Source organism: Diabrotica virgifera, chromosome 2 (assembly GCF_917563875.1).
Source record: "Diabrotica virgifera virgifera chromosome 2, PGI_DIABVI_V3a".
Lineage (NCBI taxonomy): Eukaryota > Metazoa > Arthropoda > Insecta > Coleoptera > Chrysomelidae > Diabrotica > Diabrotica virgifera.
The window spans coordinates 172937235-172957188 of NC_065444.1; the positions used below are offsets into that span (position 1 = coordinate 172937235).

General features: G+C 32.3%; 1 protein-coding gene across 12 annotated transcripts in view; it reads right to left on the reverse strand.

Annotated features, from left to right (window-relative positions):
* Nucleotides 1-19954, reverse strand: part of LOC114331473 (transient receptor potential cation channel trpm) — a 1429758-nt gene that overhangs the window by 1033537 nt on the left and 376267 nt on the right. The window contains exon 1 of one of the 12 annotated variants that reach the window (XM_050642915.1): nucleotides 12328-12625. The exons of the other annotated variants lie outside the window; for them this stretch is intronic. Within the exon in view, the coding sequence (XP_050498872.1) occupies nucleotides 12328-12444 (117 nt within the window). The 5' untranslated portion in view covers nucleotides 12445-12625. Of the gene's footprint in view, nucleotides 1-12327; nucleotides 12626-19954 lie in introns of those variants that run through there. 12 annotated transcript variants of the gene reach the window in all.

The window sequence follows — 19954 nt, forward strand, 5'->3', positions numbered from 1 at the left end:
GTCCTTTAAAAACCATATGTGAATGTAGAGGATTCAATTCATATACACTAAGAACGACACAAAACCGCACACAGTTCGATCAAATTGTTGCCTACCTCCTCAGATGGGAACGATACTTGAAGAAGATTATAGGAATATTATAAGTCTGTTTCTCCATCTTTTATCATCAATCATCAAGGACCTTTAAAAATACCCATAATGATGTTGACCTAATGTAAGTTACTAGTTCAATGAGAATTAAACAAATCAGACTAATCACCACCCATGATATTTATTTATAAGGGACGAAATATCTATAAATACCCATAATGCCACGGATTGTAGTTTGGAATTATCTGTTCCTGGATTTTCGTCTATAACTACCTAATCGTCTTTGATAATTGCTGCCACAACTTAGAACTAACCGCAAGGCACAAATAATTCCACACCCCAGACCCTAATGACGAGAACAATGTTCTTCTTCCTCAAAGTGCCCTCTCCTTAATGGAGGTTAGCTACTACAATTGCAAACTTTTCTCTGTCTTCAGCTGTTCTTATTAGCTGTTCAAAATTTAGTCCTGTCTATTGTCGGATGTTTCTTAGCAACGATAGTATTTTCCTTCCTAGTCTTTTATTCTCCTCAATCTTTCCTTTCACTATTAGTTGAGCATATTGGTACTTAATATTTCTCAGTATCTGGCCTAGGTACAATGTTTTATAACCCTCACTGTATTGAAAATTTCTCGTTCCTTGCCTATTCTATATAGCACTTCTTCGTTTGAGGCGGTGTCTATGAAATCTTGAGAATTTTTCGGTAGATACTCAATTCAAAGGCATTCAATGTATTTACGGTTAATATTTTAAGAGTCCACGTTTCAACTGCATAGAGAAGAGTCGACCACAAATAAAATATAAAAATTTTCTAAACGTAGGCAAATTTCGACTTTTAGTCGAGAATAACATAGCAGTTTTTTGATTTTTTCGAAAAATTTGTTGTCTATTATACAAGAATAAAAACCGCTAAACGCCGTAAAAATGAGTGGCGCATACAATATTCCAGCTACAAAAGATCTGATATGAATATTACGTGGCGCGAAAATGTATTTTCATTTTGATGCAAAATAAAATTCTAGATTTATTTTAAAAGATTTTTTCATAATATTTACCCAATTTGAAGTAAAACGCGCCACAAAGGAGTAACTTTGATACAGTTTGAATTTTGATACTCTTTTGTGGCGCGTTTACTTCAAATTTAGCAAATATTATGAAAAAATCTTTTAAAGTAAAACTAGAATTTTGTTTTGCATCAAAATGAAAATACATTTTCGCGCCACGTAATATTCATAGCAGATCTTTTGTAGCTGGAATATTGTATGCGCCACTCATTTTTACGGCGTTTAGCGGTTTTTTATTCTTGCATCAGGAGTTTTTCAAAGTTATTTATAAATTAAATGTATAAAATTGTTTGCGTGTTTCTCGATTACACGTTAAGCTTTATAAATGGTCGCCTTTGTCGCATTATCTCCCAAATGATCTAGTGTCCATCGAATGTACACTAGATTTTTTTCCTATTCGAAATATATTGAAAAAAATATTGGGATGCCGGTAAATGAACTCGGATTGCCCGTTGCCAGATCAAATTAGCGTCGTAACCACTACAACTACATAAACCATTTAGGGAATAATCGTTAATTGGATTATACTTTTGTAGCTTAATAACTTCTAAACGGCTTAACCGATTTTGTTCACTAAACATGAGTTTGAAACGTATTGACAAGTAGTATCTTATGCATCTAAGGTCAAGTATGATAACTGAAGCTATTACAGGAATTATTGAGCTTGAAAAACCGTTTTTCCCATAAGAAATAGATTTAATCATACTTATGAAGCCTATAACTTAAAAAGTCGAGTTTTCCCGGATATAAGGTATACACCGTTAGATTCGTCTAGAGTCCTTCTACAAACGCTCAGTTATTGGCGTAATTCGTAGGTTGAAATTTTGAGTAATTGTCGAAAAACCAAAAATTTCAAAGTTTAGTTTATCAGTTTTTCGGCTATACTCAGCCGTGTGTATGTCTGATCCTGACAGCTTAGACACCATTTGAAAGCTTCACTCAACGCTATTGATTTGGTGTATTTACTGTTCTCCTGTCTCTTCTTGAACCGAAGATATATACCGCCAAAAAATATGCCGTTTTGTACCTACCAAGTCCTATAGCTGGCTTATTGGTAGTCAAAACTCACAAACTACACCGTTTCTGAATCGGCTTTCACCCCCTCTTCAAACACAGAAAAAAAAATTCAGATAGGTTTAACTTTTCCACACACATACATACATACATACATATCCACAAACATTTTCCCTTTTTTTAAATAAAAATTGACTCATATTTCTGAGCTCGGTAACTTTTGAACGGTATAACCGATTTTCAAAAATAGACATGCGTTGGAAAGGTAATGATCGCTTCTATTAGAAGCCGCAAATGTCGGAGTTAAATTTTCGAAGTTTTTGGGAGTTTTGGGGACGAGAACGAAAAACAGACCCTAAATAGGAAGGGCCGTAAAATCCACACCCTTGGACCAAAATGGATGATTGACATATGAATGTGTGAGTCTTTTCCTGAACTTTAAGATGGGAGTTGGCCTAATTTTCAATTCAGTCATATTTAGAAAATCGAAAATTTCGTGTATTTATAGTGTCGCGTGTAGAGGGTGTAGGTGTGCGCCACTGGCGAGAACTGCCGTTCTCTGGTAATTTTTCATATTATTTCTAGATCACAATCTAGGCTCCTATCGATCCAACATCCCAGTTACTTGTACTTGTTAACTTGTTCTAAAATGTCCTCCTTTATTGTGCAAGGTTGAGGTGCAGTGTTTACAGACCGAGATGGTCTTATCGATGAGTTGTTGTAGACCCAAGTCGGAATCCCCAATCAACACCGTATCATCGGTGTATCATATACAGTAATTAAATGAGTAAAATGCTCTAAAAGCCATAAAAAGCATGTATTGTAACAAAATAGAGGTTTTTTAAGAAACTTGTGGAAAACTGTGTAATGTCATTCGAAAAATTACCACTTGCAATATTCGCTCTAAAAATAATTTTCAAAGTCGAAAGACTATTAAACTCTGGAATGCAATCAAATCGACCTTTGAATAGAAAACAATAACACTTGTATTATTTAATCGCTATAACCTAATTTTATTGTTTTGATAAGAAAAGTTAAATTACATACTACTTGTTTCTCATCATAGATACGTAATATTCGATTGAAGACGGGCTCCTAGAGCTGATAAAGGCACACGTGTATATTTGTACTGAAGGTTATGCTGGTACATTAATGTTAACAATGAATTGAATAACTATAAAGATTGGTAGTTGCGTGACTAAGTAAATTAAATAGATATTAAAAATGACGATGACAAATGAATGATTATAAAATTTAAATTACTGGTATACAAAATGGAAAAATTCCAATTGAATTCCATTATCATGAATAAAAAACATCCGTCAATGGACAGGGTTAAACAGAGTTTTTAACAGCTAACAGCTGATAAGAACAGCAGAAGACAGAGAAGAGTTTGCAAATGTAGTAGCCAATCTCCATTGAGGAGTGGGCAATTTAAGAAGAAGAATTGCTTTATAATGCTAATTAACCACAATGTTAAAACTAACACTATGGTTTTCTGCAAACAAACTTGCCGAAATATAGCTCTATCCTCCATAAACAAATTTCTGTAATTTGTTCTATAAAATGTAGGGTATTATGCACCAAAAGGCATAAATGCCCGTCTCTAGTCTTTAAAAGCACACCGATCTAATGGATCATAATTTCCCATCTTGATGTTGCATCCGTAAAACTGCTTCACTGGGCACTGTTTTGAGCTTCTCTAATCTAGTGTCCCTCTACTCTTTTTTTTATCGTTCCTCCAACGTGTTGGAAGTCTGCTTCTGCTTGTCTTGTCTGTATGGAGGCTCCAGTTTATTATGCTTAATGATCTCCAATCGTCTCCGAATCTCGAAACGCCCACTTCCATTTTAGTATCGCAGTTAGTTGAATTAATAATTAATAATGTTTATTTACTTCTCATTATGCTCTCATATATAATAATATTATAATAGAATAATTCAATACTAACATAATTACAAATTAATTTTAAGTTAAATATTTTCACATATAAATAAATAGTAAATAAACCAAAAGAAGAAATTCCCTGAAGAACCAGAGGTTGTGCTCAGGGATTACATTATTCAAATATTAAACATTAACAATACAAAAACGCATAACAAATATTAAAAATTAACAATACATAACTCATAACAACTCATAATGCATAACAAATATATTATATATTAGTAGTTATATTATAAATTTAATTAAAGATCGCATTCAAAAATTCAGTTCCAGTGTTCTTAATAAATTTTTTAAAAATGGATTTAATCATGTTGAATGAGTTTATTTTTCTCAAATATATTTTATAAATTTCGGGTAAATAATTAAATATTTTAGGAATATAGTATGTGAAATTATGTTTACCAATTGATTTAAAATTACTAATAATTTTTACATAGTCATGAAGTTTTCTTCTAGTGTCGTAATTATGATCTATTGATTTCAATATTTGTTTATTTTTGTATGTATGCAAAATTATGTTTAATAAATATAATTGTCTAATTTTAAAAACACCAGCTTGCTGATAAAGAAGTTCTGATGAATATAAGCGAGTTTTTTTTAACATTATTTTTAAAAATCTCCTTTGAAGTATTTCGAGTTTAATCAAATGTGAGGAATATGTTCCACCCCATGCTATAATGGCATATCTAAGACGTGATTCTATTAAGGAATAGTATACCATCTTTAAGAAAGATAAATCAAGAATGTTGCTGAGATATCTAAATCTGTATAGTATCATTCTTAGAGTTTTACATACCATATCAATATGTATATCCCATTTCAAGTGACAATCTATATAAACGCCCAAATATTTTATGTATTCTTTCCTATTTATTTTAATGTACGCCTTATTATAGTTTAGATTTAATTCCATGAATTCGGGTAAATTATTTTTAAATATTGAAAATGGTATAAAGTAAGTTTTATCTGTATTAACTGTCAGTAGTTTCCTACTTAGCCAATCTAGAACCTTTACAGTTTCTGTTTCTGCCAAAGTTTTAAGTTCATTCCAAGAATTACTAGTGTAAAGTATAACTGTGTCGTCAGCAAAACAAATAATCTTTCCATTTATTTTCATTGCCGCTAGATCATTTATATATATTGAAAACAATAAAGGGCCTAAAACAGTACCTTGAGGCACACCATACTCAATGGTTCTTTCAGTACTAAGTTTGTTATTAATTTTGACAATTTGTAATCTATTTTTTAAATAACTTTGAAATAGTAAATATGGTATTCCTCTTATTCCAAGATCGCTCAAAGCACTTAATAACTGTTGATGACTAACAGTATCAAATGCTTTCGCTAAATCTAAAAATATTGCTAAAGTAGGAGAACCACTGTCCAGCATCTTATATAAATAATCAGTAGCAGATGTTATAGCATCTGAAGTGGAATATCCTTTTTTAAAACCAAATTGGTTTGTAGAAAGCAGGTTAAACTTTTTAAGATATTGATTAACTCGTTCGGCTAATGCCTTTTCAAAGATTTTTGCAAGGCTGGTAATAAGTGATATTGGACGATAATTTTGCACTAATTTTTTATCACCCTTTTTAAATATAGGTATAATTACAGCTTTTTTAAAATTGTCAGGACATGTACCTTGTTCAAATATTATATTTATTAAATTAGTTATTGGATCAACAACATAATGGGAAATTATCTTTAACAGATCAGCAGAAATGTTATCTATGCCAGGAGATTTTTTTGGTTTTAAAGAATGAATAATACACTGAACTTCTGATTTTGTTACGGGTTTTAGAAAAAACGTACTATTACATGTAGTTTTTGGAGGATTAGGTGAAGATGGTATTTTAATATTTTTAGCAAGCTCAGACCCTACATTAGAAAAATAATCATTAAAAATATTGCAAATATTCTGACTATCAGTGATTACCTCATTATTTTGATTTAAAATGGAATTAATTTCATTTTTTGTTTGATTATTATCTAATTTTTTAATAGTGTTCCACAGACCTTTAGAACTGTTTTTATATTTTGTGATTTCTGAATGAAAGTAATTCTTTTTTGCCTCAATAATCAGTTTATTTAATTTATTTTTGTAAATTGTATATTCTTTTTTTAATCTTAGGTCATCTGGCTTGTTCATAAATTTTCTGTATAGTTCATTTTTTTTATTAACTGATTTTATTAAACCATCAGTCATCCAGATATTCCTCTTAATCTCACATCTTTTTTTCTTTATTTCTTTTGTATTTTTATTGATTAAAGAAATGAGTGTATCTGTAAAATTATTTAAGAAATCATTAGGGTTATTAGTATTAGAAAAGTAATCCCAATTTTGAAAACTAAGATCTTTTTTTAAATCATCATAATTAATTATTTTCCTAAATTTAGTTTTGTATTCAATTTTATTTTTTTCAATAGAAAAACTTACAAATGTTGCTTTATGATCAGTCACAGAGAGATCCAGAACAGCTGATAAAGCATTATGGTTGATACAAAACTTACTTTTTATAAAAATGTGGTCTATACAACTACGATAATTCCCCTGTACTCTAGTATTTTTATTTATTATAGATAGAAAATTATGTTCACTCAATATGCTTAAATACTCAGAAGATTCTGGTGTCATGTTTTTGATATTAATATTAATATTAATTAATATTAATTATATCTTGTACTTTTGTTCTTATGCCAGATATGCGTTTTTCTTATTAAATCTTGGGTTGAATTCCAAGCATGGACTCTACGTTTTTCTTTGAGCGACCTCTCAATTGATGTCTGGTGTTCTTTGTCAGTGTACTAAGCTGTTCGGCACCATGAGTCATTATTGGCAATACGCATTGATTGTATACTTTTGTTTTTAGGTTCATTAGTATGTTTCTTTTTAAAAACATTTCTTAGCTTTCCCTACGCGGCCCATCCCAGACTAATGTTTCTTTGTAGTCCCTGCGTTTGATTGTCTTTAGCCTAATTTCGTTTAGCGAGATACTTGTATTTGTCTACTTCTTCAATGATTTTGTTCTCTAGACATATGGTTCTAACGAGTAGAAATTAGTCATTAATTTTGTTTTTTTATGACTTTTAATGCAGCGGCCAACTTTTTTGTCGCCTGTTCTACTTTTCACATTGCGAAAATATATTATATATTTATAGTCCAGAAACCGAAGCTTTTCACCTCGCAATTTTTACAGAATGGATCGATTTGCTTGAAAATTTGAGAATAAGTAGTAGATAGTCCAAGGATCAAAATCTATATGATGTCGAAAGGCGCTTTTACCATGGGGGTGGTTGCCACCCCATCTCGGGGTGGAAATTTTTAATTATATTTTGACTGCAAAAGTTAATAAAAACATTCATTCTAAGCAAAAAATGTTCTATACATTTTTTTGATAAAATTAATACTTTTCGATTTATTCGCTATCGAAAGTGTTAATTTTATATCAAAAAAATCAATGTTTTTCGATATATACTCATTTACCATTCACTCAATTTTTGCCGTAGAAAAATTTTTTGAAACCAAGTTCTTGGGAATTAAATAACCTACAGTTTCATATTAAAATATTTTTTCGTATATCTGTTGCTAATCTTTCTATTTTGAAGAAAATGGCATTTTTTACCAAGCTACAAAAAGTCGTTATTCGCTTTTAACTCCAATTTTTTCAAAAACTTATTATTCTAAGCAAGTCAAACTTCTATAATATATTAATAATACATAAATAAAGAAGAATGAATAAGGCGAATGTCTAAAAGCACCGCTTCCAATTGAAATTCTCCTTTTTTTTTTTCAAAAAAATATATTGATTTTTTACCGTAACCTTTTTAATTTTTATATTAGAAAGTTTGGTGAAAAAGAGCTTTGTAGGTTTTTACAAGGTCTATACGGCTATTAATTTTAAATCGTTTTAGAATCCTCAGTCTTAAAAAGTGGTGACTTTGAACGGTTTGGTAAAGGTGGTTTTTGCATGTTATTACCAGATTTAATTGTCAATAGCTCACTCAATTTTTACAGTCAAAAATTTTTTTTCAAAACAGGTTCTTGGGAACTAAATAAGCTACAATTTCATATTTAAACATTTTTTCGTATCTCTGATGCTAATCTTTCTATTCTGAAGAAATTGGAATTTTTTACCAAACTCCAAAAATTCGTTATTCGCTTTTGACTTAATTTTTTTAAAAACTAATTATCCTAAGCCGGTTAAACTTCTAGAACCTATTAATATTATATAAATAAAGAAGACTAAATAAGGTTAATGACTAATTTTAATTAGGTTGGTGATTAGGGGATTGCTTCCCATCACTTTTCCGCTGAAACATATAGATACTGATATTCTTTTCATTACAAGCCACTTAATTTTTGAGTTAAAGACTTGTTTTTTATTTCTGAAGATAGATATTTTTAAATACTTCAAATTAGTTTAAACATTTTATCCTCGAAAAATGCATAGTTTTCCCGTTTTTTGACTTTGATACTACAATATTTAGCATTTGACGAAGAATAGGTAGCCTATAATACAGTATAGCTCGATTACTATTAGTCTTAAGAAAATTAAAAAAAAAAGTTTTGTTGATTTTTTTACAAGGTACATTTTTGTTAAGCAAAGTTGTTTTGATAAAACGAAAACTTTTTGTGTTATTTGTAGAAAACTGATTAAAAACATTGATTTTTTCGATATAAAACTAACACTTTCGATAGCGAATAAATCGAAAACTATAAATTTTATCAAAAAAATGTATAGAACGTTTTTTGCTTAGAATGAATGCTTTTACCAAATTTTGCGGTCAAAATATAATAAAAAATTTCTACCTACGAAAGGTAGGTACACTTTCTACCGAAAGTGCCTTTCGGCATCATATAGATTTTGATCCTTGGACTATCCACTACTTATTCTCAAATTTTCAAGCAAATCGATTCATTCTGTAAAAATTGCGAGGTTTTGTCCTATTTTAAGCTTCATTACTTGGACTATTATGAAATCGTCGAACAATTACATTGTTATTCTTGCTGACAGCTTGAACACGCGCAGGTAATACTTTAAGAGTGCCTTTCTGACACAAAAAGAGTGTGTCTTAAAATAAATTTTTCAAAAGTAAAAATTTCTGACCAATTTAGTCAAACCAAAAATAAATAAGATGAAAGCAGTTGGCTCCTATAAGTATTTAGATCATGAGATCATGAAGAGAAGAATAAACCTAGCTTGGACTGCATTTGGAAATAGACTACCTGTTTTTTAATTTCTGTTTGAATATTTACAGATTAACTTTTCGATGTCTGTCATTTCCATCATCAAAACAAGATCTGTCAACACTCACAACAAAATTCGCCGGAGAACAGCTCAAACGTCTGTGTTGCAACACCATACACGCATTTATGATATGTCGCCAGATGTCGTAAAACCGACTAGCGACGCATGGTTTCTAGCATTGGTCGAGCGATCGTCGACTCAAGGAACAAGTCGAGAGCGCCTGGTGTGTGTCAGTCCATATAAGTAACGTAAAATGAGGCGCCGCTGTCGACGTCGCCGCGGCGGTCCACTCGACGTACGCAGCTTTGTCTGTGTTAGCGCTTAATCTCTAGTAGGGATTGCAATCCAGCAGCATTTTCAATCCAGCTGGATTTTTGCAAGATTGGCCTGAATCCAGCTGGATCCAGCAAAATGTGGAATCAAAATAAAAACAAGATTTCAATGTTTTTTTGTCTGTATTCTAAATTTCTGAACAACGAAACATGAATTATTTAGTTTTTTTGGAAGTGAGACCTTAAAAAACGACGATGAGCTTTACCTACTGCGCACAGAACTGCACATATAGCTGGTTGCGGAGAAAGCCCTTTCGGCCTCTATATGGGTCGGTTTTAAGATCATTGAATAGTCAGAGACCATGGACAAATGATCGCCTTTCACTCCTTCGGTCTGATAAATGGCCATCTCCTTTTTCAAAATCTTTTCATAGTCTTTTAGAGAATCAGTTTTTTTTGTAATAAAAGTTCTCTCTTTCTCGTTTCAATTCAATGTTAAGTTCTTGTTCCAGTAAAATTCATGGGGCTCCGGATTAGTTGGCCCATCTTCTTCCATTATGTCCTCTTGCACTGGTTCCACAATCACTTGTTTATTTATACGACTCAACAAATTTTTCATCTTTTGTCGTATTGCATTCTTTTTCGGCATGAGGAAATAACCAGGATTGTTTAGTCTTTCGCCATACTTTTTTGGATTTTGTAAGTCCACTAATGTACCTGTAATTTCAGAGAGGCACCGTTCCGCGATTCTGTTGCGTAGTGCTTCAGATTTCTGGCTATTTAGTTTGTCTGAGGCAAATTTCATGGTTGTGTCGGCCGTTATCAAAGTCAACTCTCATCTGCAAAGAGCTTTTACAGCAAGTTTCACCGGTTAAAAAGTGGCGATCAACTCATTGATTATTGACCATTCGCCAGCAGAGAATTTATCTCAGAATCAATGTCTATCAACGCTTTATCGATGAAAACTTTTAGGCTGTAGAAGCTTTTCAGCATACTGAGCTACTGCTAGCGTCATAGAATGGCAAGTTGCCGAATCACGGCTTTGAATAAAGAGGCTAATGAAGACATTAAGAAGCTTATTTCGAATTTGACATGTTCGCGGATCCGCGCTGCTGGATCCAGCACGGTTGGCTGGATCCAGCATGTAAAAAAGCGCTGGATCCAGCTGGATTGCTGGATGCTGGATCCAGCAATTGCAATCTCTAATCCCTAGTCAAATATTACTAAAAAAATAGAAAAATAACGACGCCGCTGAAATTGTGTAATTTTCTAACAGTTGGCAGTTTTAAAATCAGTTCTCACCCTCTCCAATAAATTGCTGAACTATAGTTTTGTGTTTGGACTTACAGCATATTAGTAATATCTATTTTAAACTCCATGATCATTCTTAGTATTTGCTATAATAAAATTGGTAAACATTTTCATTTTATGTTTTTCTTCATATTGTGTTTTGTGAAAAACATAACGAAATTTTACATTGAAAAGTTAAATATAAAATACAGTGCGGTGGAATAAGTGTTGCCCCCCCCCCTGTTAACTTGTTTATTTTAAGAATATAAGCAAAACGCTTGGACGGTCGATTTTTAAACTAACCACAGTATATTATAGCATCAACGTTTCAAACTTTACGCGATCCCTCTTCAGGTGACAGCCATAACTTTGATTTTTTTAAATGGTAAAGTACATCATGTGACACCTCATTTAACAGCTTTTGAAATACTGATTTCAAAAATGTATAATACTTTAATCCTTTTTGAGATAGTAGGCGCAAAATTTCGGTCGAACACTTTTTAAACGCATTTAATTTTTTCGAATTCTGAGAAAACTAATAAGTATTTTTGAAAAATTTAAACGCAGAATGAAAGATTATATTATTACCGAGGGCTGACAGTCCCTTAGAATAAACAAAAAGTTTCTTTTGAATGATATATTTGAAATTAAAAATCACACTAAATTTTCTCTTTTTTCACCACTGTGACTTATTAAAATAAACATTATAGGAGTTCTCAGGGACATTGGACCATCGACAATACTATAATATTTCATTCTGCGTTTAAATTTTTCAAAAATATTTATTAGTTTTTTCAGGATTCGAAAAAATGATTGCATTTAGAAAGAATTCGACCGAAATTTTGCGCTTACGCTTTTAAACAGGATTAAAGTATTATACATTTTTGAAATCAGTATTTTAAGAGCTTTTAAATGAGGTGTCACATGATGTACTTTCCCATTTAAAAAAATCAAAGTTATGGCTGTCACCTGAAGAGGGATTGCGTAAAGTTCGAAACGTTGATGCTATAATATACTATGGTTAGTTTAAAAATCGACCTGTCCGAGCGTTTTGCTTATATTCTTAAAATAAACAAGTTAACAGAGGGGGGGCAACACTTATTCCACCGCACTGTATATATTGTGATAGATATTATAAACAGCTCTGAGTTCATTCATCTTTCTATTCTAGAAAATATGATCAATGAAATAAACATACACATTTAATAAATATCACAAAATTGTACGAATTATCATTAACGGGATATAATTGACAGGCGATATTTCAAATGGTGTAAATTGTTATCTTTATCGATTTGACCGTGAACTATAGACCATTTAGATTTTAATTCATTCCCTAAAGTGTATTTTGTATTTACACACATAATTCATTTTACACAGTAATAATAATCGTTCTAATACCTCATCCTTATCCTTTTTGTTTCGATTCTTGCTCCACAACACTATAGGATTAAGTTCCTGAAAACTACCACCAATTCTTTGAGTAATTGTCAAAATATCCGACTTTGTGAGGGTCATATCTCACATTTCACAGCACAAAACGGTACACTTTTTATCGCGGATTCAAGAAAACTAACATCACTGTCGATTTGTAGTAAATATCATTGTTTAATTGTGACTACTTCATTCAAATACAAATAATTTAAAAACTGTAGGAGGTCATACACGTCAAAGCGTTAATAATATTTAACTGATATCGTGTCTCTTACACAGAAGCTTCTTACACAGAAGCCTCGATGCCGATAAGAAGGATTTGAAAACCACTAAAATACTCTGATAATAGGTTGTAAAATGCTTTTTAATTATATTTGATATAGTCGAGATAACTTTCCTTAAATAATTATTTTAGGTAACTCAAGTCTAGTATAAATAAGAGGTACATGGGTGCATACTGTTTAAATACCAAAACTAAAAGTCAATGAAAAAAGTATACAGTGACGATTGCAAGAGTTATCATTAGGGAGTTTTTGTTGCTACGTAACGTAACGCATCTCCGTATACGTAAAGCCACTAACGTGTCGTAGATGATGAACGTTAAAATAGGTAGTTTTTGTGACTGCCTTAACGTAACGTAAAGCAAATCGTAAAGTAATTTTTAAATTCCGTTGACATTAAAAAAATAAAACAATGTTCACACAATATACAATTAATATACAAATGTAAAAAAAGATAAATGAATGATGAAATTGTATGGTTTTTATTGCTTCTATTTAAATATAAAAATATTATTTTTCCTTAGGTTAAAATTTTTTTATTTTTGTTTATACCTACTTTTTAGTTGTAAATTATTGTACCTACATCAGAATTCCAGTATAATGTAAATAGTTTATTCATATTTATTTGAAAATTTTACAGAAATTAGGTCATTTATTTATCAAGTTATTAATTGTGGTGATCACTGTATTTCTTAAATTAATACAAGATTTGTTTGTTTTGCTTTATTAATAGACAACTTGAAAACAATAAAATTTTAAATCTATTATGAAGTTCTAATTTCCAATTACAAACACAGAATAATTTTACTCAAATAGACTAAACCAATAACCAATATAACCTTAAATATTTATAAACGGGTAGTACGCTGATGAAATGTTCATTTGGTAGCCATTGACTGCGTTCACCAGATGCAAACACAATTCACAAATGTTTGCGCTTTGATTCTAAACTTGTTGACAGCGAACTGAACGGTTGGTTGTTTAGGTTAAAATTTGACATTTTGCTTGCTTGGTTTGAACGTAACCTAAAATAAATTTTCTCAATAAATACGTTTTTGAATTTATTTTTTTTATTAAAGGAAAAAAGAAAATTTATTTAATAGATAATAACGTAGCAGAATGTCTTCAGTAGCCTTTATTTTATATATAAAACCCTTATCAATATATTTTACAAATACATACAATTTAAATTCCCGCCATATTTCAACACGTTTGCAAAGTTCAACTTAAATATCTTATGTTTGCAAAAATGGCGACCGCTTTCCAAACATGTTTGACGTTAGCAAGTCGTTCAGAACCATAAAGCGCAAACTGATTGCCAACGTTTGCATCTGGTGAACGCGCCCATTGGTAGGTAATCGCCAATCGGGCAAGCTCCTCGTGTGCATTCGGTGACTTTCGTCTCGATAGGGATGCGTTCTCACGTACGTATCAGAGCGCTACTTTAGGTAATACGCATCGAGATACGGGAGTTCAACCATTAATGCGCAAGCGTATATGTCAAAAAGATGGGTTACGTTTACGTATTTGTGTGCACAAAAACTCCCTATTATAGATATCTTAAAATTACAGATGATTGCTAGTTTTTTTCTGTATAAATTCTTCCTCTACCTTCTTCACTACCTCATTTTCATGGTTTTAATGTTCTCCTTTACAGATCAATATAATCTTTTGGTATGTATTCCATTGATTCCCATACTTTGAAGCTTCTAACGTGTCAAAATTGATTATTTTGCTAAGACCACCCACTTGTTTATCGTTACTTACAGTTAGATCCATCAGTACTTACTGTAATACCGGTAATAAACCTTTTTATAATACCGGTAATAAACCGCATTAATACTTCATGTGCCCAACGGTTCATTTGCATAATTATTATCCCTTTCGTGACTGTTTAACTAACCGCTCCAAATCTACGAATTTAGATCGGACACTTTTTGTTTGCAAATATAGTAACTAATCTCTCAAAGAAGCGCCAAAAGGGAATATATTGTCAATCTTATTTTATTTCTGCCTCTATCAATCTATTTTCATTCTGCTTCCATCTCTCAAAAATGTAGAACCTTACCAGGCACTCAAATTTATCTGTTTTGTCCTTTGTTAAGTGTGTATTTATATGTTAATTGAAGTTACCACCAAACTATTTCATATTAGATGACATTCGAGGATAATACCTTCTTTTTATCGACGAAAGGCCCCTGAAGATGCTCTAGATAGCGAAAGTATACTTGGGCAAGATTAAATAAATTCAGTGCTCAATATATGCCTTTGCATTTGTAAAAAAAATAAAAAACTTATTTTATTTTCCGCTATTAGCAAGTAATTGAAGTTCGACTTGTGTTGTCGAAGACCACTGTCAAGTACATTTTGTATACCTTTCGTATTTCTTTATATTTATATCTTTTGTTTTCTTTGCATATTTTTCTAACTCCTAAAGAACGCAGGACAAGATCTAACTAAACAACTATTAAAACTAATACAAAAAATAATAGAACAAAACAGAATACCACAAGAATGGAGATCAAGCATGGTAATACCTCTTTTCAAAAAAGGAGATAAATCGGACCCGGAGAATTACAGAGGAATTAACTTACTAAACACAACATTAAAGTTAACAACCAAAGTGATAACAAACAAATTGAATGGAATTATACCATTAGCAGAAGAACAACAAGGTTTTAGGTCGGGAAGTCATGCACTGACTCTATATTTATAATGATAATGAGGCAAGTTCAAAAGAAATGGTTGGGATACAACAAACCGGCATATTTATGTTTCGTGGACCTTAAGAAAGCATTTGACAGGGTCACATTAAAGGACGTTATCCATTTGTTATACTCGAGAGAGTATAACAGGAATAATTAAAACGAGGATAGACTAGGAATAATTAAAACGATCGAAAACATCTACCAGAACAACACAATAAAAGTAAAAGTGGAAGATGAACTAACTGCAATGGGATAAGACGGGACAAGGAGGATTCCTTGAGTCCTTTATTGTTCAACCTGATCATGGACGAAATAAAAAAAAGTAAGAAGTAAAAAAGGATACCAAATGGGAGAAAAACAACTTAAAATAATCTGCTATGCAGATGATGCAATACTAATCTCTCAAAATGAAGATGATTTACAACGTATGCTGCACCAATTTAACATAACCGCCAGAAAATTTAACATGTTAATTTCCCCAAAAAAGACAAAATGCATGGTTATAACAGCAGGTCCAATAAGATGTAAATTGGAGCTGGAAGGTCAGATAAATAATAGAACAAATGATGGAGTTTAAATACCTAGGCATCACACTATCTAGCTACGGAAGGCTCGAAACAGAATTTGAAGATCAAGTGAATAGAGCAAAGAGAGCCTCGGGTTGCCTGAATGACACAATATGGAGAAATAAAAATATCGGAAAAGAAATAAAAGGCGGAATTTACAAAACAGCTATCAGACCAATAATGACATACGCAGCAGAAACACGACCCGACACAGAGAGGACAAAAAGATTGCTCGAAACAGCGGAGATGAAAACCCTTCGAAAAATCGATGGTAAGACTCTATGGGACAGAGCTGGAAGTACAGATATACGACGGAGATGCAAGCTGGATAACATTAATAACTGGGTAAGAAACAGAAGAATAGAATGGAATGACCACATAAGCCGAATGACAACGAATAGGGTAGTCAGGACAGCGAGAGACGGTTCCCCAATAGGAAGACGATCAGTGGGAAGACCACGAAAACGAAGGAACGACAACTTACTAGAGGCACATTGAAAACAGAGACAGAGTCATGTCTATACAAAAAGAAGAAGAAGAAGGTGGTTATATTTTTTATTAAAGCTTGTGTACCTATGTCCTTTTTCATTTAGAAATACGTCTTTGTTATAATAAACGTATCAGACCTTTAGGTTTGGTTATATTAGGTTCAATATGAGTGGGCAGTTAACCATCCTTCCACTCGGTCTACCAGTTCCGTTGTGACTCAACCCTAGGTTAAAGTTGTCCTTTAAGACCAGCCTTTTTAACAAAATCTATTGGTGACTCGTAGTGCTCGAGTTGATAATGCTCAAATGTATTCAGCCTTATCCTATACAACCCTGGGAGTTACACAGAAAGTTTTGTCCTCAGTCTTACTGCAAACCGCACTTTCTAGTCAGCATGATTTTGTTGATGTGTCCCTTAAGGTGACAATGTCCTGTTAGAAGACCTAAGATAATGTGCAAATCATAGAGTGGAGTGATTGCCTAGACTCTTAGTAAGGCTTAGCCGTGTTTTCCTTCATGGTTAGAGCCATGTGTATACCAGTATTGATCTACCATTATGAGATGAGTTTTATTCTACTCTCAACCGTCTCTTTCTGGAAAGATGAAGGTAAACGTCTTTTCGAAATTATATTTAGGTTAGATTGCATCTGGTACCATATTTACAACTAGATGATTTTATATATTCTCTCCAGATGTGATTAAAGTATTCGATTGTCCTGCTTCCTGGCATCTTAGCAGCCTTCTGTATGCTATGGAGGCAACATAGTAGTGCTATGGAGGTAGTCAACATCTTGTTATGAGTAAGGAAGCTTGTCGTTGAAGCTATTCAGCTTCTCTCTGGCGGCTCTTTTGTTGGCCATTGACCACCATACTAGTCTAGACAATACGCTCCAGACGTAATCATAGCTCTGACAACGGTCATATATTCTAGCCAGTAGATCTGTTTGGGTTCCACACCACATGATTTCCCACATATCCTTCTTATGCTGTTTCCAGATAGGCGTTCAATTGCTCTACTACTCTATTTCTAAGTACTAGTTTTAGACATTTTACCTCATTCGCCTTCTTCTCGTTCCTCTACACAAAGCGGGCATCCAGATTTTATCTAAATTCCGTCTTTCTGTGAAACTGAGTGCTACTGTATTGAGAATATTGACAGACACTTTTTCCTTATCGCACGGCTTTTTTCTAGAAAACATTATAGAACATTTCCGTATTTTCCTCCTTATTACTAGATCATCCACATAGGCCTGCATTTCTACCCATATTAGACCCTTAACTACGTACACATACTACACATAACTGAAAGTGTAAATACTTAAATTTTTTTGGCTTTGGATGTAGTAAAATATTTCTCATATTTTAACATTACCAGCATTAACAGCTTTTAAAAATCCTAATTTCGTCGTTGAGAGTATTATCCACGATTCATGAACCCCTATAGCAATTGAGCTCTACTCTCACATTACATGGTTATGCATACATAATGCCCTAGCACAATTAGACGTAGGCCATTAAACACGTGTGTGAATGGAGAATTATCAGAATTCTTCAGCTCATACAATAATGTCATTAATTTCCGAATATCTTAGGTAAATATTTCTCTATAAAAAATGGATATCCTCTCAATCGTATATCATTTTCTGTTGTGTAAGATGTAGTTAAAATTCTACTTGTGTTTTCAAAGTGTTTCTACCCCCGTCAAAGGATAAGATATTTTTGATACCTTTCGTATTTCTTTATATTTTCATCTTTTATTTCTTCGCATATTTTTAGTTTGTTTTTTCTCACTGAATTACGGTCAAATGTGAGTACAAAGTAAATGTTAAGGCCTCGTACAAATCTAGGCGGTTACGCCGCGATTTACATGTTTAAACGCTGGTAAACTCGCGGTTGCATATGTACGATGATGGGCGGTGCATTTGTTTCTATGTTAACTTGAACCACGGCGGTTGGGACTTTCAGGTCAACCGCGACGTCAACGTTGGCAAACCTCCCTTATATGTACGAGTCCTAATCCATCGCAACGAGGGATTATTCTAGTTCTCATGTTTCCTTATATATAATTACGCCAGGGAAATAAGGTAAAAATATATCATGTTCGGGACACTTGAGTAGCCAGGTTGCAAATGGGTTTTTTGGGTACTATATACCTAATACACTATAAATACAAAATGCCTGTCACAGTTCGGACGAGAGTTTTAGTTATTAACAAATAAGTGTCAAAAATGGCAGTTTCTTCGTTTAAATCGCCACAGATAAAAATAGGGTAATTAATTATCTTATTTATAGTATTTATCTTTTAGTAGATGAGCAAAAGTTTAAAATGGCTGTTTTTTTAATTTTGGTCTGATCATTTGTTGCTTCATAAATTTCAGAATAAAACTAAAATTTCGAAAATTAAAAAATTGCTATAACTTTTGCAAAAATGACCTTAAGACTTTCATATTACACGAAAAGTTGCGTCAAATAGGCCACATAATGCACAAAAAATTTTAAACCGATTCGTCAATTAGTTTAATTTTTATTCAATTTGTTTATTCCAAAGAACTTTTTTTTGCAATGTTGTTCAGAAAATAATAATGACAGCAATTCTGTGGAAACCGAGTGAAAGAAGAATAGTTACATTTGAAAGTATATAAAAAAATCGTTAAAAACTTTTATAATTCCGAAAACATTTTACTAAAGTAGAGTCATTTTTGGCTTATAAACAATTTGAATAACTTTGTTAATATTGACTCTAGACTAAAACTACTTTTTGATTTGAAAAGCTGGTATTTTTACACGAATTTTCAAAAAAAAACTTTTCGCCTAGGTTAATTACAGTCAAAGTTAGCCACTTTTTTATTTAATTCACAGCTACTTTGTTTATAACAATTACGCAACCTAACTAGCTCCACTTTGGAGATCAAGGTATGTAGTTTATGTGTAAAAGTTTGAGTAAACTTTGAACTTCAACAAAGTGGTTAATAAAGCTTTAAAACTGACGTCCTAACGAAATCGATTCGTGGTCGTTGGAGAGGAATTATTAAAATCCGTGTACTTAAAAATGAAGTTGATTCTTCAAACATATGCTGCGATTAATATGTCCGGAGCTTGTTGATTGATTTTGATCATACTTTTTTTAAAGTAGTATGTACTAGTAATCTTCTAGAGTACGTTATGTACATTCCAAAATGTTAGGGGGACTCCCCCTTACCACTCAGGGATATGAAAAATAGATTACGACCGATTCTAAGACCTACCGAATATACATAAATAATTTCATAAAAATCGGGCAAGCGGTCTCGGAGGAGTAGGTACTTCAACTAACACTGTGACAGGAGAATTTTATAGATGTAAATATATAGATGGCTACTAAAAAATAGGGTTGGTGATAGAAGGGTGAAAATTGAGGGTTGTATGTATTTTTTAATTCTACACCATATAAAATTAAGGCAGATAATTTTATAGAAAAAAATAAAACAAAATGTCAGGGGGCTAACCCCCTTTATAATTTATGGGTATGAAAAATAGATTGAAACTTTTTCTCAGTCCTACAGGATATACGT